The sequence below is a fragment of the Halictus rubicundus genome, chromosome 8 (assembly GCF_050948215.1).
Source record: "Halictus rubicundus isolate RS-2024b chromosome 8, iyHalRubi1_principal, whole genome shotgun sequence".
Classification (NCBI taxonomy): Eukaryota; Metazoa; Arthropoda; class Insecta; order Hymenoptera; family Halictidae; genus Halictus; species Halictus rubicundus.
This window is the reverse complement of record NC_135156.1, coordinates 16,599,854-16,623,832: the sequence shown is the minus strand read 5'-3', so window position 1 is coordinate 16,623,832 and position 23,979 is coordinate 16,599,854. Positions and strand designations below refer to the sequence as shown.

Here is a 23,979-nt window from a genome sequence, read left to right as displayed (position 1 = left end):
ACAATTTTATTACAGGCAACGAAACAAAGACCGGTCTAATCCCTTTTCGCTCTCATTACGACCTCCGCTCGTTTCTTTCCCTTTCTAATATTCGATAATGTCTCGTTCTACCACCGACTGATACAAATTAGAAAGCCGGGCGAGAACAATATCTTTCCATTAGCTCGACTGATTTCCTCTCTACGCTATTCTTTTCTTTGCTCGCTGTTTCTCGCTTTTTTGTTAGCGTTTAGATTATTCCCTTCTAGATTAGAAGGCAAGCAACGAGAGGACGAACAATATCGTTCCATTAGACGGACGTTGTTCTCATTTCTACAATATTGTTTCCCGTACAACATTTGTGTTTCTAAAACAACTCTGTGCCAGTAGATACATTATTTAAGGGACAGGAAGCTAACTGGCACAGATTGATCGAGGCTTCACTCAATTTAGACCTAACCGGAACGTTATCGGACCTAACAGCACACAAGTCAATTTTATCACAAGAATGTATTTTCAACCAGTTTGCGGACTGGACCTAGCGACAATGAAATTGTTAATTTACTTCAGGCTCGATTCAGGTTACTCTGGACTACAGCGAACTTCTAACTCAGATAAATTCCAATTCAGATCTAATCCTAACATAGTCCCGAACAAATCCTCATAGGCTACTCATATAGCGCGGCGTGAGAGCCAAGAAATTAATTTATTCCCTTCAGGTTGGGCTCTGGTTGCTGCAGGCAATCCCTAATTCGTAATTAAGGTAACGGGACCTTGCTGACTCAGAGAAATCATGATCCGGAGCTGACGTTAACATAGTCCTCAAAAATTCTCAGCGAGAGAGGAATCTTGCATCAGTGGCACCAAACGAATGAAAAATTGTAACCTTTGTTTATACGTATGTATTTACCGAAGGGTGCATAAGGATCAGGATGCACTGATTGGTCCGTGTTTTTGAATTAATAACCCCGTAACGAGGCCCGCGGAGGACATTCTCGCGAAGGAAAAGGTTACTAAAAATACCCTCGTCCCTTTCAAGGAAGCACAAAATTTCTCAGACATCCTGCACATCATTTGCAGTACGCGATTACGGTTTCTGCGACAGGGACGAGACGCTTCGCGTGTCTCTTTCGCGAAAGAGAGCCAGTAACGATACCACTTTGTCCCCGGACGTATCGATTCGTCGGAGACGGCCGTGAAGGGCTCGGGTAACGAGAAAGTAGAAAACGGAGGAAAGGACTCGGCCGGAATCTCCCGATAAAGTCAATTTCGCGGCTGGCGATCCGAGGATGCTCATTGTGCGACGATAAAACGGAGGACGAGCTGCGCGACGATTCGATTCGAGTTAGCCGAGCGGACTGTAAACGAACCGATTCTTCGCCCGCCCCGATACCTCTCGCTGCCGATCGATCCGATCCCCATCGTGCTCCCTAACGGAAATCTCGTCCCGAACGCGATTTTTATACCGACCGCTGGTTACGGTTACGGGCCGCTGGTTTTATTTTCCAACTTCCTTTGCGGTCCGTGGCTGTTCACATATTTCACTTCGCAATTTTATTGCGAATTTCAATTTTATATTTTTATTTCTTTTTTTGGATGGATGGAAATTGTTGCCTAACGGCTTCGACAAGATCCAAAAGACCTCATGACAAATTTAAACGAGAACAATATCGGAAACACTCTTTTGTGTTTTAAATCGATTGATATATATATATAAAATGTTATAAATTTGTTTTTTGCTGTAACCCACCACAATGTAAATATTAACTGCAACCTTCTCTTTTATATTCAATTGTAATCGATGTGGTCGCTAATGACCCAGCTGTTAATGCGACCGCTTTAAAATAAACGATATATAATAATAATAAGATCCAAGGAATGTCAGAGGAAGAATTAAGAAAGTGTCGACTGTAGCAACAAATAATAAAAATAGTATTATATTACATTGGTCCGCCTAAATATCTCTGTTATTCATAATTCTGTAGAGAAAGTGTTCGGGAGAGAAAGTTTCAACATTTTTGTGGGCAAATTCGGCGGTAAAGTTATGTTCTTTTTCGGAGATCATTTTGTCAGAGATTTCAAGGTGTTCGGTACTTTTTTAACACTTTGATCGCCAAACTAGAAACCCCAAGAATTCCATAAAATCAAAGTAGGTCATTTAATGAAATAAAAATTGCAAAAAATTAAATGTATGATACCGAGTAGTCCTCCAACCTTCTTGCATGTTACAGATCCTAATCAAGTTTAGTACAATGAATATATCAAGGTAAAAATTCATTTTAAAACCTGCACAAATAATGCCGTCACCCACATATGGGTTGTGATATCGGTTCTCTTTTAGAGAATAAAGAAACAAGGACCTGTGAAACTCGAGATATTTTTGCATGAACGTTCCGTAACATTATCGTATAATGATTGCCGTAATTACCTCTCGCTCAGTTGGTCGAACCTCGCGAACAGCTCGTTCAGAATCTTGACCAGCTCGCTGGCGCTGTACGTCGAGGAAATCGCCGTGAAACCGACGATGTCCGCGTAGAGGATCGACACGTTCTCGTGCCTGGACATGTAGATCTTCTTGAACTGGGTGTCGAGCGAGGCGCCGAGGTCCTGTCGCATTTTTACGGCGACGTGTTCGGGTAGCACGCTCAACAGAAGCCTCTCCTGCTCTGCGCTTTGCTCCTCGATCACCAGCTGCACCTCCAGGCTCTGCCTCGTCTCCAAAAACGCTCGACGCTGCCGGAATTCGGTCAAAGAGTAGCTGGAGACGCCCAGCAACATGGCGCCGGTCGACAGGGTCACCGTCAGGACCTGTCCGAACATGTTAGAAAGTCTCCTGGTCGATTACTTGCCTTCACACATTTTTCCTGACGCTTCTCCTAGCTCTTTTCTTTCGTTTTATCGCACCGAAAGTTCCGTCAACCCTGACAATAAAAGGAACAGAAGGATAATAAAAGGTATTAAGGGACCGGTCTCTCTAGATTCGTGATAAGGTAGAGTGACTACATTACCGTCAAAAAATGGTTTTACGCGCTTCAAGTTTTCGTCCTTAAATAAGAATTTATTCGAGATTGCGATGCTTAGATCCCTTTAGGCAGCTGTTCAACAATTTTTAAGTTTCGGTACTTATGGTTCTCTGGATTTTCCGGCAGCATTTTTTGGCCAGAAAATATAACAAAGTATGCCCCCGTAATCCTTATGTGGATAACCTCAATTTTCTACGATGCTCAGTGACGTTTCACTTTATAGTTCCAACGAATACTGTTATGCCTCAAATGTGAGTCAATCTATAATCACCTACGTGCGTAAAAATCTACAATAATATTGCCATAGATTCGTGATAAGGTAGAGTGACTACATTACCGTCAAAAAATGGTTTTACGCGCTTCAAGTTTTCATCCTTAAATAAGAATTTATTGGAGACTGCGATGCTTAGATCCCTTTAGGCAGCTGTTCATCAATTTTTAAGTTTCGGTATTTATGGTTCTCTGGATTTTCCGGCAGCATTTTTTGGCCAGAAAATATAACAAAGTATGCCCCCGTAATCCTTATGTGGATAACCTCAATTTTCTACGATGCTCAGTGACGTTTCACTTTATAGTTCCAACGAATACTGTTATGCCTCAAATGTGAGTCAATCTATAATCACCTACGTGCGTAAAAATCTACAATAATATTGCCATTTGTCGGGAAAAATATTAAAGAAGTTTGAAAAAGAAATGGAAAGTGCGTAGCCGCCGGTCTTCGTAGATTCGTGATAAGGTAGAGTGACTACATTACCGTCCAAAAATGGTTTTACGCGCTTCAAGTTTTCGTCCTTAAATAAGAATATTTTATCGCTTGTAAAGGGCTCATTCGAAAGAGGAAGGTTCAATCTAGTGCGCGCTGGTCAGGAGCTACCAAGATTATGCTGATATTTGGTAACATAAGCGTTAGAAGTAGGCCAAAAATTGACGATGCGCATGGCATAGAATCCGAGCATTTTTATGCCATTGGATGAGTTTTCTGGATGAAATCGAGACCAGCGCGCACTAGAAAATATCTCCAGCTACAAATTGAGCTATATTTCGTCTTGATTCTCCGCGAAACAAAGCCAAAAACTTGAAGCACGTTTCTGGCGAGTCAGAATTCATAATATCGATAATACAGAGGAAAAAATGTGACAAGTTTAGTCACAGACTTAAATTATTAATTAAAAAGTCACGTGACTGGCCCGGGCCATTAAAGATATTTCTGCTAAATCATACACGTCGCAGTGTTCCAGGCAAGCTATGAATTACCGTAAAGCATAGTTGGCAACGCGACGCGCGGGAAATGCAATCGATAATTTTCTAGACGATGTGAAATCGTGGTCGCGGATGAATCAGAAGAAGATACCGCGCACGTTAATAATTCGCGGGCACGCGATCCCATGCAAATGAGCCCCTCATGAATAAAAGAAATCTTTTTGCTATTGGAAAGCCAAGAAACCTGCGCCGGATACGTTCAATAAAATGACACCGTTTTGAAAGCGGCCGCGAGAAATAAGACGTGTCCCGGCATAAAGCAGTGAATTGAATTCCCGTTGAATAACATTACTTCCACGTCTTACTATTATTTCATCCTTTCCCGGCGAGAAGAAGATTCTTCTTCCGCGGCTTAAATTCAATGTGCTCGTCCTATCCTTGCGATCCATTTCCCTCGAACAAACAATTTCGAATCGCATAAGACGTAATTAACGCTACAACTACCGAGTAATAAATGCAACTGGTGTATATTGTTCTGTAACAACGACAAGACTACATCAATTCAAACTTCATACCATTTCTATTCTAACGTGTGCTCCAATAACGGAGTTCATTAAGAAAATTCTGATGAAGACATTTTTATAATTTCAGTAATTGTGAAAGGAAAAATTGAGAACCAGTCATTTTGACTGGTTCGGTAGTTCTAGTGATAATTCGGATTCGACAAATCTTAAACTCGTTCTAGAATGAATACAGAATTATCGAGACAAGATTGAAACGATCAATAATATCTCTTCGTAAGACAGAATGTAATACGGAACGATAGAACAAAGTACAGTCATTGTTTGAAGAGTGCATATAGGTGGCAAAACGACACAACCGGCGAAAATCGAAAGATAATCATTGAGGGGAGTCAACGGTATTGTTCCAAGCAGTTTCAACCGTGTCGGGTAAAGTACGAACAATGGCGAAGCAACGATTGCTAAAACAACGCGGCAGGTGCGGAACAAAGCCGTCCGCGGCAGTTGAAAGTAAATGAAATTCGCGTGAAAAAAGCATTACACCGATCGCGTGTCTCTCGAGTGTTTACTCGCTCCCTTGACCCAGAAAATTTCCGCACGTTTCCAAACGACGAGGACGACGGATCCGCGACTCGCAAAATTAACCGTCTGTCGATTCCCGCGGAGGAGTTTCTGCGCGTCCGGGAACGAGAGCAGGAGAAAGAGAGAGAGAGAGAGAGAGAGAGAGAGAGAGAGAGAGAGCCGGAGATATGATAAAAGCGTCGCTAAATTTCCGAGAAACCGCCCCAGGGATCGATAAGCCACTTTTGTTCTAGAATCAGCCGCGGTCGTCGTGGCCGACGAGTCGCGCGCTGCCACCACTTGCGCTCAAACATCGAAAAACCACGTCACAATACCTTATTTCTCTCTACGATGAATAAACGCTGTTGTGGAAACGGTGACCCTCGGTCAAAGTTAGTATTACTCAATTGTACCACTCAATTTTTGATAACACTAGAACTACCGAGTCATAAATACGGCCGATGTCTATTGCTTTGTAATAATTACAAGACTACACTTATTCGAACCTCATACCATTTTTATTCCAACACGTGCTTCAATAAAGAAGTTGATTCAAACATGGGAACATTTTTATAATTTCAGTAATTGTGAAGGAAAAAATTAGGAACCAGTCATTTTGAAGCTCTATGATTGGCATTTCTACCACCCTTATAGGCTCGATTATTTTATTTGTAATAATGTAATGCATTTTTAGAAGCCTTGACAATTCTGAACCTTTTTATTCTTCGTGGAATATATGTGTCTTTAGAATATTTAAATGTTAGCCTCTTCGGTTTGCATTTACAATTTTGGGAACATTGGGAATACTAGTTCCTTTTACATTTGTGAGAATTCAGGGTCCTTCTCAGGAATCTGGTAAACCCTTGCAATGGACTCTTTGCAACCCTGTCACCCTTGGAAAGATTTGACCTTGGCATTCCTAGGACCCTTTGGGAATATCGAGAGCCCCTTTTGCAATTCTTTAGGAAGTTCTTCTGAGACTCTTCGCAGTCTTGACCTTGGTATGCCTAGGAACCCTTGGAAATGTTCAGAAGAGAACCGCCCTGTTGCAATCCCTGAGAGTTCAGACCCTTCGCAATACGGGAAACCTTAGAATATATGACCCTTAGGATTTCTAGGACTCTTAGGAATACTGGTGGCCCTTTGTATTCGAGAGGGTCTTGGATATATTTGAATCTTCCTGACCTTGAAAAGTGCAGTGGTCCCTAAGGGACATTCCCTTGGACCTTTAATAATCCTAACCCGCTCTGTCTAATCCCTTCAGAGGGAGAGAGCACGAAATCCAAGTCATCGATAAAGTAGAAATTGATTGAAAAAACTGCTTCTCCCTTTTTCCTGTAGGTCCCATTCCCCACCGGGATTCGAACCCTGGTTAACCGCGTGGCAGTCAAGCGCTCTACCCATTACACAGAAGATCAACTCGTAATCGGACACTAAGTTTCTCGTATATCTTCACTGAGGATCACGTCTACTCTTTCCAATATTATTGAAAAAAGCTCCATTTATTCAAACCTCAAATTTCGCAGTCTATTATTAACTATATAAAATCCGCAAAAAGCGCTCCGCGGTCGAATGGCGAGCATGTGCGAGAACAATCGGGGCAGTGAACGAACTACATTATTTTTCTGTCGAAATGATCGCGATACCGGGTCGATTCGATAGGAAAGCTGTCGTTCCCGAGGCTTTCAATCCACGGTTTCCGTTCTGCGGGATGTCGGCACGAATTCGAGGGAGTGGGTCGCGAACGAGGGGGTGGTTTCGATGGTAGAAAATAGAATCGGGGGGTGAAACGGCGTCAACCGTGAAACGGCGACGTCTCGCTTCGCGAAACAGACGGCGCGTCCCCTTTCGCCGATTTTCATTTTCCATATTTCACGGTGGGAAAACCGGGCCGAGCCACTGTGTCCACGTTTGATCAGGCTCCACGCTCGATGTGGCCTGGCAGTCATCGGCGAGCGCTTTTGTCGACGCTGTTTGTCCCCTCCGGGAAACAATAGGCGAATTCGTAATTGAACTTCTTGTCCTTCTTTCCCTTTCTCCCTCGCCGGGAATTAACGCGGAGAATTTTTGTTTGACTCGCCGATAACATTGATCGTATTCGGACCCGATGAAAACTCTGTGGTAAATTCAACACGACTGCCGATGGCGTCGGATCATCACGCTCGACGGATTAATCGTTCATTATTTAATTCGTTCGTTGTTGGTCCGGCGGTTTTCCGATTCAATCTCGCGGGAGATTGTTCCTGCTTTCGCGTGAGAATTAATGCGTTAACGTACTGCGCGGCGAATGGAATGAATATTCGTTCCGGGAACGTGCGAAATGATTCTTTCATCAGTCTCGGTGTTCGATGCTTTAGAATTATTTATAGGCGGTAATAGCGTGCGGAGATGGATTAGTTAGTAAATTATAGTGTTGCACAAGCTGAAAATGGAGGGATAGAATGCATATTAACAATTTGAGTGCCAAGTCAGTTTTGTAACTATACATTCAGACATTATTGTACCGATTGTTGCGAATATTGTTTGAGTCTACGAAATGTGAGAAGGTTGAGAAATTAGAATTAAAATCGTGAATAGGCGAAGCTTTTGAGCCAAGTTGTGGACGGTTTAAGGGATCAAGATGTGGTCGGTGATCGTTGAACAGCGGTGATCCATTGATCGTGCAGAGGATCCACGACCGGCATCGAGGCCTTTCCACCAACTGGATGAGTTACAAAGAAACGTACCTGCCATTGAAAACCGATCGGATGTCATGCATGGAGCGGTGTCACGTCGCGTCATTGCACATCTCTCTCTTCCTCGGGCTCTCTCTCTTTCTCTCCCCGTTCACCATTCTCTCTTACTCTCTCTCTCTCTCTCTCTCTCTCTCTCTCTTTTACTCTCTCTATTTTAAACTACCATTGACCGAACTCTACTCGAGTGTCACTAACGCTAGAGCCACGTGGCAGGCCTCGAACTTTCGCTTTTCGCGCGGCTTCTTGCCCGGGGAAAATTCGTTAGCCGACGGCCCGTAACTTCGTTACCGGTTCGCAACGCAATTTTCGACGACACAGTTCGGGACTCGTTGGTTCTTCGCGACCTCGACGGCCGCACAAGTGTTAATTATCTGCCAATGAACACACCTGTCTTGGAAATTGGGTTCGGACGGCGTTCGAAATTCGCTAGTGAGCACTGATCGAATTGCGTGCGGGCTGGGACGCTCCCGAAAGACACCTGAGGTCGTTCTAGAAACTGGAAATTAGGTGAACGATCGTCAAGGGTTCTATAGAGGCTGTCGATGGGCGCAAAGGATCCTTGAGATTTTTAGGAGACCCTCAAAGGGCTGCTGAGACTACTAACGAACCTCTCGGGTCTCCAAGAGGATCGTTAAAATTTTTAGGGGATCCTCGAAGGTCTGCTAAGACACCTGAAGGACATTTCTGGCCTCCAAAAGGATTCCCAAGTTATATGAAGAACTTTTCTGGACTCCCAAAGAATTCCCAAGGTTTATGAGGAACTTTTCTGGACTCCCCAAGGATTCCCAAGGTTTATGAGGAACTTTTCTGGACTCCCCAAGGATTCCCAAGGTTTATGAAGAACGTTTCTGGACTCTCAAAGGATTCCCAAGGTTTATGAAAATCTTTTCTGGAGTCCAAAAGGATTCCCAAGGTTTATGAAGAACTTTTCCAGAATCCAAAAGGATTCCCAAGGTTTATGAAGAACGTTTCTGGACTCCCAAAGAATTCCCAAGTTTTATGAAAATCTTTTCTGGACTTCCAAAGGATTCCCAAGGTTTATGAGGAACTTTTCTGGACTCCCCAAGGATTCCCAAGGTTTATGAAGAACGTTTCTGGACTCTCAAAGGATTCCCAAGGTTTATGAAAATCTTTTCTGGAGTCCAAAAGGATTCCCAAGGTTTATGAAGAACTTTTCCGGACTCCAAAAGGATTCCCAAGGTTTATGAAGAACGTTTCTGGACTCCCAAAGAATTCCCAAGGTTTATGAAAATCTTTTCTGGTCTCCCAAAGAATTCCCAAGGTTTACGAAGAACTTTTCTGGTCTCCCAAAGGATTCCCAAGGTTCTCAAAGGATTCCCAAGGACTTCATAAGACCCTCGAGGCTCTACCAGATGTCTCCCAAGGACTAAAACGATCGATTATAAATCCCGCAGATCTTCCAAACCCTCGAATACCTTGCCAGTGTCCAACCCGTCGCAGAGCCTCGGTTAGGAACCACTTTCAAGCAATTAATCTCCGGAGAAACGTTCACGGAGGAGCTTCCTGTATTCTTTCTCTTCGGTGCAGCGAAATAATACGGGTTTCAGCAACTTTTCAGGAGGAAGGGGATCGTTAGGGCGTGCCATTGTGGCGGCACTTCCTTCAATTTTGCAAATGGGCGAACAACTGGCGGCCCGGCCCGGCCCGCCCGGGCAGAACGCACGGCAGAACGCGTTCATTTATTCCTTTGTTTTTCGTCGCTCCTCGAGATACCCGAGTCGAGTTGAAACTTTCACCTCGGGGTCTCGAGTGGAAAACTGCATTCGCGGCTGGCTCTGTGCAACCTCGCTGGTGCGGCGCAGCGCAGCGCAGCACCGCACAGCGTCGCGTTTCACCGGCACAATTTTCCAGCCCGTGGCGGCAGAACGTTGCTCGGAGGAACCGGCCCTTCCCGAAGTTCTCCGTTAAAACCGTTTCCTCGGGGCGGAACGCGCAGAAAATTTCCGTGGGAAACCGGCGCGGCCGGGTCTCCGCTTGTTGCTCGTTGCGCCCCGAGATTGCGGATTTATAATTATTCCGCGGGGCGGAGAGCAGCCGCAGCGAGTCCAATTACTCCGGCCAAGTCGGTTCTCCTAACCGGCTCTCCAGCCCGTAAATCCATTACCATCTTTCAACTACTTCCGGGCCGCCATCTCGTTCCCGATCCTCGATCAAATATTTTTTTTCTTTCTCTCTCGAATTTTTCTCGAGGATTTTCATCATCCTCGGATTATCTGTCGATGATTCCGCGGGCCGCATTTATTGTGCATCGGCGAGGATTTTCGCAATCTTTTCTCGGCGCGGCGGCGCAGCGGAGGCGTTAATCCAACACCCAATTTCGCTTCCCTGCACCGCAATATGCAACTCGAGGACCAGTTTCGTCTCGCAGAGGATTTTGCCGCAGTGCATGCCGGAGCGCAGCAATGGAGCCACGGGATAAAATATATAAATGCGATCGGCTATCCACGGAATCCCTCCGACGGCCCGGAATATTCCGTGTGCTCCCCTCTTCTCCGACAATCTTCAAGGTACGTGTCGCGCGTACGTAACGACAAGCCATCGAATGGCACGTAACAATTGAGCCAGGACTGTTTTTGCACGGGGGACAAGTTCGGCACAAGTTTTACGACCGCAAATTTTCAGTCCACGAGACAACCCTCAAAACACGAGTTTACTAGCGAAAAGTTTGAAGAAAATTCCTTGAAGAGATATTCTTCAATCGTACATGTTTCTCGTTTCGAGGGTTGTTACCAAATCATGTTTATCAGCAATGGGGATACCTATTTTCGTTCGTCCCTGGCAGCTTCCCTCGCGCGTCATCGAATCGTCGAATCTGTTTTCTCTTTTAATCGACCCGTCGCGTTCGACCGTTAATTAGCAGCCGGTGCAGGTGTCGTTTCGGTCCATCCGGCCGGTAATTAAACCAGCGATGTCCCGCGTGGTTGGCCGGAGGGGTTGTCGGAAACGAGGAAGAAAATTTGATGATTAAGCGGGGAAGTTCCGCGGAACGTGATCGTCAACCATCCAAGAAACTGTTCTCGGATTCAGGGAATTTCGGGACGGCCGTCTTCGACGACGACGACGGGACGTCCGTTAATCGACTTCTGATGGGGCCGGTAATGAACAATCTGTCGCGACCATTAGCATCGCAGATTCGAACGGGAACGACAGGAAGCTTCGGCGATTCCGGAACCCGGAAAACGAACGTAATGAGAAACTTTCCCGAACAGTTTCTTACTCTGCAGCTCCCGGAAAATCGCCATTTTAACTCCGCATGGAAAAGGAAAATTTCTATTTTGCATAACGCTTGATATTGGAGACTCTCCCGGAATCCCCCGGGTTCTTTGCATTCTGCATTTGCATTCGCCGTCTTCGACAGAACTTTCTTCGAGTCCTTTCAATAGGACTTTCGATTTTTAGGAATCTTACGAATCTTAGTCCTTAGAAATCCTTGGTCCTCTTTAGGAATCTTGGTCCTTTTTATTATTCATGGAATATCCTTGGAATACTTGAAACGCCTGCATTCTGAATTTGCATTCACAGTTTTAGGAACATTGGGAGAACACTGGACACCCTTTGAAAGGCTTGTGTTTGTATTTCTCAGACCCTTAATTTTCCTGGGTCACCATCTTTACGATCTTAGAACCGCTGGAAGATTCACTTTGGGCCTTCCTAGGATATTTTCAAATACTGGGACTTTTTTACAAGTACTTGGGAATCCAGACCCATTCCCAATCCTGGAACTTTTGGGAAAGATTTCATAATACTGTGGAATTTCTAGACTTCTTTGGGAGCACTGAGAAAGCCCTTTTGCATTCCCTAGGAATCCACAAACCCTTTTGAAATATCCTGAAAACCTTGGAATATTTGACCTTGGTATTCCTAGGTACCCTTGGGAAGCCCTTTTTGTGTTCGTAAAGCCATTGGCAGATTCGCAACCTTGTATTGTCAAGAATGCAGAGGCGCCCTTAGGGAGTTCAAGGCTCTCTTTTATTTGCATTCCTTAGGGTCTCGAGAAATCCTTTTTCCTCTTTTTTCTCGAGAAAAGCAAGACGTCTATATAGATTCCCCCCCACCGGGACTAGAACCCTGGCTATCCGCGTGGCAGTCAGGCACTTTACTCGTTACGCCAAATGTCAACTTGGAAACAAATTCTGCGTTTCTCATATATCTTCGCACCGTCCTACTCTTTCCAATTATTTAAACAATCTCCCTTCACACGTCACTGATACATGACCGAGGCGATGTCCGCTGCGTTAAATTTCAATAATCGTGACGTTTTAACAGGCACGAATATTTAATAAACCGTCCTCAACATTTTTTCGACGAGCCCGACACGAATCGGACAAGGTTGCTAGATCTATTTGATTTACTCGAAGATTCGAATCTTCCGAATAATTCGCTCCGCGACGAATTATACCGAACCCCGATACAACTTTAATAAACCGTGGAGGGGGAAGGGGGACGGCGTGAATGGCTCGAGCAATTAAGCGGCGACCCAGTTAATTGATCGGCCCGCTCAGGATTGTTGGCGCGGCGTCGCGGAACGAGTTTAAAACTCGTCGGCCACGAGCCGTGTTCTGTTCCCCGTGTCCTCCTCTGTACACCCACGATCTGAATGAACGGAACACGCCTCGTATTCCAACGGTGTTTTAATCCCAGCCCTCGAAGGGGTTCGAACCACCCCCGCAAAACGCGCCGGGAATTTATGGCTCCTCCGGGAACAAAATGATGACCGACTGACAAGGCCATCGATCCTCGTCAAACGCCTGATAGCCGATCGTCATTGAAACCCCGCGGAAATTTATAAATTATTCACCGCTATGTTCATGGAGCAGTAGAAAAGTGGCTATTTTACTTGTAAACAATACATACCCGAACAAATCAATCTTTTCAATGATCGTAAATTTAAAATATTAGAATTAACCCTTTGCACTCGAGCGGCGACTCTGATGCACCACTAGAAATTGTTGTGGCATTATTTCAAAGGAATTACAAAAAATATTACAAAATATTTGTTACATTACAAAATTTCTATTCAATAGATTACTAAACATTTAATTATTATATGCGGTAATCGGATTAGTTTCGTATGAATAAAATGAAAATATTCCAAGACGGAAGAAAAATTTCGTTTTAGAATGGAAATAGCGCCGAGTGCAAAGGGTTAAAAAGCAAAAGAGAGACTTCGTTAATATTTCCATACATTTTTTAGAGACTTATGCAAACGACTAAACAGCTGGATTATTCATGTCTTCGGTAATGTATCTCGAAGAAGAGTGGTCTGATCATGTTCACCCAGTAATTGAGTTTTCGCTAATTACTTCCACCGGTGAAACGAGTGGCTTTTACCAGATACGTTGCTTGAATGTTTGAAAGTGAGGTTTGCGCGAATGAATAAAACTGGCAGCGACGCTAATACGCTTAATTAGAGGATCCTGTCGACATTTCTTCTGGCGTTTCGTGCTCCCATCAAGAATTAATCGAAACCCCGCCTGATTTATTCATTCATCCACTCACCCGCAGGAAATCCAATGAAATCGCGGATTTCGTGGAAAGCATCGATTCCTTTTCCGCGGAAAGTCATCGACGGAAGTGCCGGGCGACGCCACGCGATCGCAAGAATGATCCCCCGCCATTCGACCAAGCAATTACGTGACCGGGAAGTTAATCAGGCCGCGCTTTAACTTGTTGCGCGTCGAGGCAGGCTCGCGTAAATTTTACGATCGTTATACTTTCGATTTATCTCTGGAAAACATTCGCCGATTAAATAGGCTCGTACAAGAAATCCTTGTCGGCCGAACGGCGGAGGAAAAATTGCCAACACTACTCGACGCACGCCGAAAGAAATGGCCGACGTCTTGCGGCGTGTGTTTCATCCTCTTTGCGCATTTTCGCAATCGTACTCTCTGGAACAACTGGGTCGAGTGTATTATTTACCATACGGGATCAGCGCTGAGCCGAGCATAATTGATCCAATTAATTTTAAATTGCTTCGCCGGTGTGTATTCGGGCCGATTTGAAAGCCGAATTTTCCTCGTTTGCGTCGTTATTATCTTCCCCCGGTAATTTGTAACCGGAGCTCGTTTTCGGAGCTGTGAGCAATCAGGGTTAATTGTTGCGGCCGTTGTTAGAAACGGTAACTAATAATCAATAAAACTTAAATAATCAATACAACTCTCAAATATATCGTAACGATTGGAACTCATAAGGGCTCGCTCGCGGGGCAGTTCGACATAAATATGCACTGTCCAAAAATTAATTGAACAAATGTAACTGAAAAAAATATATTCTAGTAGCTAGAGGATGCACCTACAGACCCCACCGAATTTTATTCCCGTACTGTCAATCGTGTTTCGCAAAAAAAAATTCCTGAAGATCACCTTTATCTGTTATCACTTTCCCATGCGTTGCGAGAGAATATCCGTTTAGAACGTTTCGAATCATTTCATTGGAAATTGGACCTGTTCACTGGGAAGCTGTCCGTGATAAGACGGCTCGTTTCGAGGACGGTCAATCGTCAGTTGAAATCGCAGGCTTCCGATTTCGACGCCACCGCGACCATCAGCGCGGAGATTGCTTTACCATTAAGGCTCGCGCGTAGTAGAATGAGAATCTAGGCTCTCTCGTGATATTCAATACTCCGCTATACTCCGCAATACTTTGGAAATACACACGGCGGTAATGCCGCGGAACAGAGGACGAACACTCTGTTGTTTCTCTCTTTTGTTCGTGACCGGCATGCTCTCGCGGATGTTTCGAGGAGAATATCGACTTTCCCGGATTCATATACCCCCGGCACGCCGAACCGGAATTGCTCAGCCTTTTTTTTTTTTTTTTGCTTTCTTGTTTTCTTTTAATCTCTTTCCTTCCCCGCCCCTGTTTGTTTTCGTTCCCCTGTCGACACGTCGCGTGTGAGTTAACACGGTGCGATCATTTCGCGGACACTTGCAACACGAGCAACGCAAAATGAAAATTTTGTTCCTCATTTACCAGTTACCGGAACCAGATAAACATTGGTTTGTTCCATTAACAATTTTAGTAAGTCTCATAATGTATCTATTTATCCGGCATCTCTGTTGCACCATAAGAATTGCAAGATTGAATTGATCTAAACTTCTCGATACTATCATTGTAGTGTATGGTTGATTTAAGAAATTTATTCAATAATTTCCCAAAAAAACGTTCTATTTTAAAATAGAAAATTTGAGACTGACCATTTGACCGGAACTACTAGGTTTAGCGCATTTATCACTGTGATAAATAAATAAACAAGTTTATCTAGTTATCTCGAGAAACAGTGCTCTGCCACGCCTCTCGGCACGAATGGAATAGTGATTCACCATTCCCCGACACAGCATTCGTTTCTACGGGAATGAAGGGTGCTTAACATTCCATTAATATTCATAATGTCGTTGCAGCATCCCACGCCATAATAATCCGGCGAAAGGTCGTAAGGTATTTGCGATTTACAGCTCCGTTTCCATGTAATTAAAGAAAACGGTATCACTGTAGCTGACTCGGGCAACACATGCTAGAACTTTTGTTCTTTCGACGAGAGGAACCATCTTCCGTTCTTTCCGGAACTTTTGTCTCGGTTGTCTACGGATTTCTGTGTAGAACGTTCCAGGATTAATTGTTCGAATAAAGGCTGCTCGCCGGTATAAATGAATTAAAAAGCGTGACAATGGGGTTAGCAGAGACCCATTCAGGGTAATCGATCACTCGAGAGGGGTTGAATTCCTGGGGTCTTGGAACCTCGGTGTAATTCCAACGGCGAATATTATTTTAGAAAATATTCGACGAATATTCGAACAAAATTTTTGTAAAACAATCCACTGAATATACAGGGATTACTGTACCGTACGATAATCGAATTGTAATTAAAGGATCCTTCACCCCATTCCACCCCTTATATTAAACCTTGAAACGCTGTACTCAATTTTTAGTCTAGAGATTGTGTCTATGCACTAAGAATCACTATAAGATACACGTACTACAGCAAATATTTAACTCGACGATTTTTCATAGCCTTTCCATCCCTTAATTCACAATAATTAGAGAACCGCTTAATTGCGAAAACACGCGTGGAGACTAAATATGCCTCGCTTAAACAATCGACGCGTGTATGTTCCAGCAAATAGATCATAACCCCGGTTCCCAAATTACCAATCATCTCCAGTGGTCTCTAGACAGTCATCACCTAGCTGGCGACACTCTCGAGGACACTAGAAATGATAGCTAATTTTCGATCAATTACACTGGAAAATCCCGACAGTCCTCATACTTCATACTAATTTATAGTTTTAAAGGATTAAAGAACATTTGTGCCTCTTTGAAATTTTTAACACATGCAGGGAAGTCCAATGAATTTTTGCCTACTACCTACTCCCACTCTGATTTCAATTTATTTTAATATTGTTCTAGATTGTTACATAACATTTCCCTCGTTGTGCACGCTGTCTTTATCTTTCCAACACTTTCAGAACAGGAAGACAAAAGTCTGCTCTTGCTTCTCACAAATCAACATTGAAAAATGTACTACCTATCGCAACCCTAAAATTCTTTATTTTGAGACATCTAAAAATCATTTTAAATAATTCAAAGACACTTTGATCCCCGGTAGAGTGAAACGGGTCTTCCCCCTTCTGTCTCAAAGGTTTACGAACAATACGAACAATATATACTCCTAATTTCCAGAAGACCAGAGTAGAACAACTATCAGTACCCCCCCCCCCCCTATCAGTACGGTGACCATACACAATCCTGATTTGCGAATTAACTATCGCCGTAACACGTTAACTTCCACGTATCGTTCCCAAAGATTCTTACAAAATCAAAGTAATCTAATTAATGAAAGCGAAACTAGAAATATTGAATTTAATATAGGTGATACTGTTTTAACCCTTTTGAAATCTAAAGATCTCAACACTAGAACTACCGAACCAGTCAAAACGACTGGTGGATGATTTCTTCTTTCGCGATTAGTGGAACAATGAAAACGTTTTCACGAGAAATTTTTTAGTATATCAGGTGTACAGTTTAGTCTATCTTTGGAGTACATAAAAATCGTATGAAACCTGAACAAATTCAATCTCGCTGTTACCATAAAGGGATAAGTCCAAGTCACGTTTAGGGCTCGGTGGTTCTAGTGTTAATAAAATGTATCTGTCACGATAAAAATGAATGTCTCAACCTACTCAAAAATCACTGTCAATCATATGCGACAGACGTGGCAGTCACCGTGTCAACATTCTGAGAGAAGCACCCCTGATCCCGATTCCCCACAGAGGAGCACCAAAAAATCATGCTCCCTTAGCGGCGCGGTGGCAGAGCATAATCCCGCATCCCTCGGAGCCTTAAACCCGCCCAAATCGAGCCACGCCACACAGCCATGATCCGCATATCCCACCCCATCCGGTGAGTAGATCTGCTAGGTAGGGGGCAGCTCTGAAAACAGTGATCCCGACAAGCGAAACCAGAAGACGTACCAGGACATCGATGGGTATCTGCATGGGTGCCTTGGACAGTCCAACGACGGCGACGAGGTAGGTGAGCGCGGTACCGAAGGCTAATAGCGCGCACAGCGATAGCCTAAGCGGCAGGGTGGCAAAGAGCAGGTATAGCAGGAGCAACAGCCATCCTAGGCCGTCCCTAGGCGTGACCTCGTTGGTCTTGAGGAACAGCTGAGCGAGTAGCTGAGCGGTGGACAGCTGCCAGGCCACGTGAGGCACCACGGACCATAGCCTGTCCTTCGCTCTGGGGTTGTGCCTCGCCCAGGACAGCAAGGCTAAGTTCAGCGCGAGGAACACGGCGGTTACTATACGGGCTGGGAGCTCCTGTCCCGGCGAGGCACCGGTGTGCAGACCGTAGAACAACGCTGCCAGTAGAAAGCATTCGAGACCGCCCCTCCGTTGCTGAAGAGAGGAGGATCTGTACAGGGACTCGAGCTTGGCGCTGCTGAAGCTGGTCCGCAGGAGGTTCGACGGCCTGCCAGCGCTCAGGTACGAATCCTCGTTCGAGGTCTCTAGTCTGCGTGACATGGCGCCAGCGTATCGCTCACAATCCTCGCATGTCCTCGCCCCCGGCGAGCCTACAAGCATCGAGACCCTGTCCAGCTGCCTCGGACCTGTCCCCGAGACATCGCCTCGGGACTAGCTGATGTCTGGGATTAGGTCCGCCGTTAGACCTGCCGTGGTGTCCCCCTCGCAACTATGGAGACCCTTGCCCGGAGAGCTAGGTTCCTTAATATTCTCTTCACCAGGCCTCCGTTTAGAGGATTCACCCGCGAGTTCTCCTCCTTGGCAGAGCTTCGAGTCTTGCAGCCTTCCAACTTTTTGAATCCTCTCTTTCACCCACCCTCTCTCTCCCTCTTTTTCTCTGCTGTAAGGACCTATCCCGTAGGATCTATCCTAGCTTCCTCGGAGTCGAAGGCTCGTCGAGGACCAAAGAGCAGAGCACCAGGACACGCACGCCGATCCCCAGCACTCTCACGCACTCTCACACACACGGGTTTTCGGATGCGACTGCACCCGCGCGCGGGGAACTGGCCGGGTTACTACTGCCGGCGCTCTCTCCTCGCTCCTCCGAGGAGAGCCACTCTCTCTCGCCCGGCCTCCTCTCCGTTCACCTCCTCGCCCTCGATCCCGTCCAGGCTTGCGCCATACGTACCCCGAGACTCGACACGACCCTACAAACCCGGGTCGATATCAACCACCACGAAATACAGAGCGGCGTGCCAGAGCCTGCTCTTCTCTACCTGCGCTCTCCGTTTCGCTCGCACCACCTTACCACCGCTTCGTTCTGCCTATCCGCACGGATAACAGCTTGCGCTGTGTGCACCCTTTCCCTCGCCGGGTAGCCTCTTCCGTGAAATGATCCCTTCGGAGGAGAGACCCGTTACACAGGATTCCCAGCACCGATGAGGGTTTTCACTGGGTCGCGAGGATTATTCTGGGACTCGCGCTTGCCGCGCCCAGTTTGTCAGGGGTGTTTAGCGGATCGTTGAACGCGGAAGATCGTTTCGATGATGGAAGGAGGAGGGAGGCTGGGTCCTCCTCGGATGGGCTGGTCTACCGTGCGCCAGGAATTCGACGTGGGACGGAAGGGTCAAGGGAGTTCTCGAGTGTCTTCGGTGAACGGAGTGGGTAGATGGTCCGGAGAAAATTTGTAGGGGTCGTGATTCGTTCAGGTAGGCCTGCTCTCGCCGCTTCGTTTGCTAATCGGGTCCTGATCAATGGAGTTAGGACAATTTGGTGAGGATAGATCCGAGATGCAGGTGTGTTAATGATTGTTGTTCGATGAAGTGGTTAGCGGGTGCAGGGAAAATTTTGTTGATGATTTAGACCCGGTAGGGCTTTCATACCTTCCTTGGGAGAGCCGAGAAAGTTTTGTATTCCCTGGGAATTCAGCCCTTTCGAAATATCCTGAAAACCTTGGAATGTTTGACCTTGGTATTCCTAAGAACCCTTGGGAATACAGAGCATTTTTGTGTTTATACAGCCATTGACGCATTTGCATCTTTGTATCCTTGAGAATGCAGAGAGGCCCTTGAGGAGTGCAAGGCTCTTTTATTTGCATTCCTTAGGGTCGATGAAAATTTTGTTGATATTGCCTTGAAATTCCTAAACTTCCTTGGGAGAACCGAGAAAGCCCTTTTGCATTCCCAGGGAAAATTCAGCCCTTTCGAAATATCCTGAAAACTTTGGAATATTTGACCTTGGTATTCCTAAGAACCCTTGGGAATACCGAGCCCTTTTGTGTTTATACAGCCATTGGCGCATTTGCATCCTTGTGTCTTTGAGAATGCATAGATTCCTTAGGGTCGATGAAAATTTTGTTGATATTACCTTGAAATTCCTAAACTTCCTTGGGAGAACCGAGAAAGCCCTTTTGCATTCCCAGGGAAAATTCAGCCCTTTCGAAATATCCTGAAAACTTTGGAATGTTTGACCTTGGTATTCCTCGGAACCCTTGGGAATACTGATCCCTTTTGTGTTTATACAGCCATTGGCGCATTTGCATCCTTGTGTCTTTGAGAATGCAGAGATTCCTTAGGGTCGATGAAAATTTTGTTGATATTACCTTGAAATTCCTAAACTTCCTTGGGAGAACCGAGAAAGCCCTTTTGCATGCCCAGGGAAAATTCAGCCCTTTCGAAATATCCTGAAAACTTTGGAATATTTGACCTTGGTATTCCTAAGAACCCTTGGGAATACCGAGCCCTTTTGTGTTTATACAGCCATTGGCGCATTTGCATCCTTGTGTCCTTAAAAATGCAGAGGGGCCCTTAAGGCTCTTTTATTTGCATTCCTTAGGGTCGATGAAAATTTTGTTGATGATGTAGACCCGGTAGGGCTTTCGCCGGTTATCATCAAAGGAATGAGTCGAATTTATTGTGGTTGTTGATGATGGGAGACGTAGTGGACCTTTAACCAATTAGTTTCCTAATGGGGTTACGATCGAAGTAACGACCAATTAATTGTGGTTATATCAGAGAAGCAGGTTTCAGTGATCGTAGTTGAATGAAGTGTTTGAACGATGCAGGAACATTATTATTATTCTCGGAGACCTCGCAGGGCTTTCGCCTGTTGGTTTCCTAGTGAGGTTATGATCAAAGGAAGGAGTCCAATTTATGCTGGTGCAGTCAGAGAAGTAGGGTCGGAAGGATTATAGTTGAATGAAGCGGTTAGAAGGTCCAGGGAAAAATTTGTCGACGATGGAGACCTGACAGGGTTTCTACGTTGACCATGAACGAAAGTGCATGGTACACCAGAAATTGCTGTCCAAACCAAATGGTGATTTTTATTGCTAGTAAAAATGTGTGTCTCTTAAAAATAGTAAAGTATCTGTTCGTCCCACATGCATTTTCATAGTTCCCTTGGAACGTATGGCTTTCGCCGGTCTCACATAAATAACAAACGAAAGCCTGTGGTTCTCCGTCAACTAACATTCCATGAATCCGTCTTAAATTGTCCATAAACGCGTCTTAACATCGTATACAGTCCCAATAATTTTGATTACCGATAAACACATACTCGTTTCTCAAAAATTATTAAAAGTGACATGTCCCTTCCATCTTTACGATTCATCCTCGAACGATTTTCCTCCGCCTGGTAACAATTTAGGAAAACAAAGCGTCTAAATCATAACCATAAACGAAATCCATGAGCTATGAAACGCGATTAAACGCAGCGTAAACCATATCTCGCCGCGTTTCATGCAAAATCAAGAAGTCGTTTCATGAAAAATAGAGTCGCGGTGGTTCTTATTCCCCGGCGCGTCGTTCCCGTGCCATAATAAGAAAAAACCCGCTTTATTCCTGGCGCGGTCGTAAACATGCTCGCATGAATCATAATCGAGGCGAGTAAAGATCACGAAGTCGTCATCCGACGTCAGGCGTCTCTGCTAGCCGCGTAATTGCTTGTCGTCGATGACTTCTCGCCGTATACTTTTGCATTTCGAAATGAAAGTAACAAAAAAGAGATTGGCCATGATAAATTCGGACCAACAGATTCGTCATCGAGCCTCATAACTATGGATGAACCTAGTCGCTCCGAGGGACTTTCGACAGGAAATGAGTGTTCCCCGTCGATGGAACCGTTCCTCGAGTGCGAATTTTAAAACCTCGCTTGACTCTGATGGAAATTCCCTCGGGAAAAAATTAGAATTCTTTTTTTGGTCAATTAACGCTGGAACTATCGAACTCGTCGAACAGAACGATTTCTGATTTCTCGTTTTGTTTTATTAATAGCGAATTGTGAAGATACTCTCGTGGCCTATTATTAGATGAATTCATTCACCCATTGTGCACACATTGCAATAAACGTTTCAATTCGCACTGAATACCATCGAATGTACCCTTGACATTTTTAGAAGGGGTTGCGATACTACCAGTGCTAACATTTCTCCACGGTGTTCTATAATAAATTATTTCGAAGCGTTGGATTCGAAAGAGTCGAGAAACAAATGGTAATAATTATACAAATGGGTGTTTTCTACAAACTCGATTGATTATTGTGACACTCTCCTCGTCGACTCCTTCAGCCTTCACATTACAAATTCTTTTCAGTTTTCCTATCTCTAATAGAATCGATTCCCTCGAATGAGCTTACACCGAGTACTAACAATAAGGTAACAACGATGCAAAAATTCTTCTGAGTAGAAAAGTACGGATGATTACGCGTTGGTGAATACGGGGGTTGGGAATTGTGTGAGTGCACACATCCGCCGACAATTGTTCGATCACTTTCCTTTTTCTAATTGCTGATGTTCAGAGAAGAACATTGTAAGGAACTAGTTTTCTCACAAAAATTCCAAAGAACTGCAGTAAAAATAGACATGGTACTACGTACATTAAAATTATCCTAATTCAATGAAATTCTGAATGTATACTAAAAAAATTACTAATCAACATGTTCCTCTTTCCTTGCTACTTTCACTCTCTCTATCTTCAGGGACAATTTCGTTAGAAAACTCGGGAATGAAAAATAATAAAAAAATCTACAGTTTGCAGCTCTCTTTTTCGCATTCGATTCCACAGATTACTATAAGGAAAGTGACCGGACATTCTCGAGCGTGGGCGCGTTAAATCGAGGGTGCAAGAGCGAGATAAAGGTTGCAGGACCTCAGTTCTTGACAAGCTCTTCGCCTTTCTTGGGTATATTTTCGGGAACTATGTATCCGAGCTGCTTCATCTCCTCGACGATCTTCGGGACCCTGCTCAGGCTCTCTATCCACTTGTAGTAGGGCAGTTCCTCCCTGACGCCTCCATACTTCTTCGGCAAGTGGGTCGAATGGATGTGTTGATGAAGGCTGTCCATGTCGCTGCCGTGGAAGAAGATCTTGTTCTGCATCCGGACGTCCAGCAGCGGCTTGAACACCGCGAACATCACGTCGAACACCCACGACTGGTGGAGGATGTGGATTTCGTGGATCTTCATAGGAAACGCGGACACCATCAGCGCTATCACCATGCTGGCCACCTGGAGACCGACCGAAGCAGATTAAAACGTTGCCAACAAACGTTGATGTGCATTTTCAATTTTATTCTGAACACCCTCCGAAGATAATTACATCTCACATCGTTACGTCTTACATTAATCAGAAAAACAACGGCATTACAAGAACCTCCCTGATCAGCTTAACATATAATACCACTTTAAGAACCATTTTGACCAGTCAGGAAACATAATGGCAGTTTAAGGACCACTTTCATCAGCCAGGAAAAATAAAATAGTACTTTTGAGATCATCCTGAACAGTCAGGAAAAATACAGAGCACCTCAAGAGTCACTTTGATCGGCCCGGAAAAATAATGGCACTTTCAGGACCACTTTGAGGATCATCCTGATCGTCAGGAAAAATACTGAGCACCTCAAGAGCCACTTTGATTGGCCAGGAAAAGAAAATAGTACTTTTGGGATCATCGTGATACGTCACGAAAAATAATGGCACTTTAAGGGCCACTTTGATCAGCCAGGAAAGGTAAAATAGTACTTTGAAGATCATCCTGATCAGTCAGGAAAAATACTGAGCACCTCAAGAGCCACTTTGATCGGCCAGGAAAAATAAAATAGTACTTTGAGGATCATCCAGATCAGCCAGGAAAAATAATGGCACTTCAAGGACCACTTCGATCAGCCAGGAAAAATAAAATAGTACTTTTGGGATCATCGTGATCAGTCAGGAAAAATACTGAGCACCTCAAGAACCACTTTGATCAGCCAGGAAAAATAATGGTACTCTTTAAGGACCACTTTGATCAGCCAGAAAAAATAAAATAGTACTATGAGGATCATCCTGATCAGTCACGAAAAATGATGACACTTCAAGGGCCACTTTGATCAGCCAGAAAAAAAAAATAGTACTTTTGCGATCATCGTGATCAGTCAGGAAAAATAATGGCACTTTAAGGACCACTTTGATCAACGAGGAAAAACAAATTAGTACTTTTGGGATC

At 44.6% G+C, this 23,979-nt stretch overlaps 2 protein-coding genes across 3 annotated transcripts in view; both read right to left on the bottom strand.

The window, feature by feature from the left end:
• Nucleotides 1–18,342, bottom strand: part of Ac3 (adenylate cyclase 3) — a 35,307-nt gene extending 16,965 nt beyond the window's left edge. The window contains exons 1-2 of the mRNA XM_076791542.1: nt 17,511–18,342; nt 2,408–2,787 (exon numbers count right to left, since the gene is read on the bottom strand). Coding sequence (XP_076647657.1) covers nt 2,408–2,787; nt 17,511–18,122 — 992 coding nt within the window. The 5' untranslated portion in view covers nt 18,123–18,342. The remainder of the gene's footprint in view (nt 1–2,407; nt 2,788–17,510) is intronic.
• Nucleotides 18,343–22,077: 3,735 nt separating this feature from the next.
• LOC143356121 (alpha-tocopherol transfer protein) overlaps nt 22,078–23,979 on the bottom strand; it is a 28,933-nt gene continuing 27,031 nt past the window's right edge. For both annotated transcript variants that reach the window (XM_076791554.1, XM_076791553.1), the window contains one exon: nt 22,078–23,003. In XM_076791554.1, the coding sequence (XP_076647669.1) occupies nt 22,647–23,003 (357 nt within the window). In that variant the 3' untranslated portion in view covers nt 22,078–22,646. The remainder of the gene's footprint in view (nt 23,004–23,979) is intronic.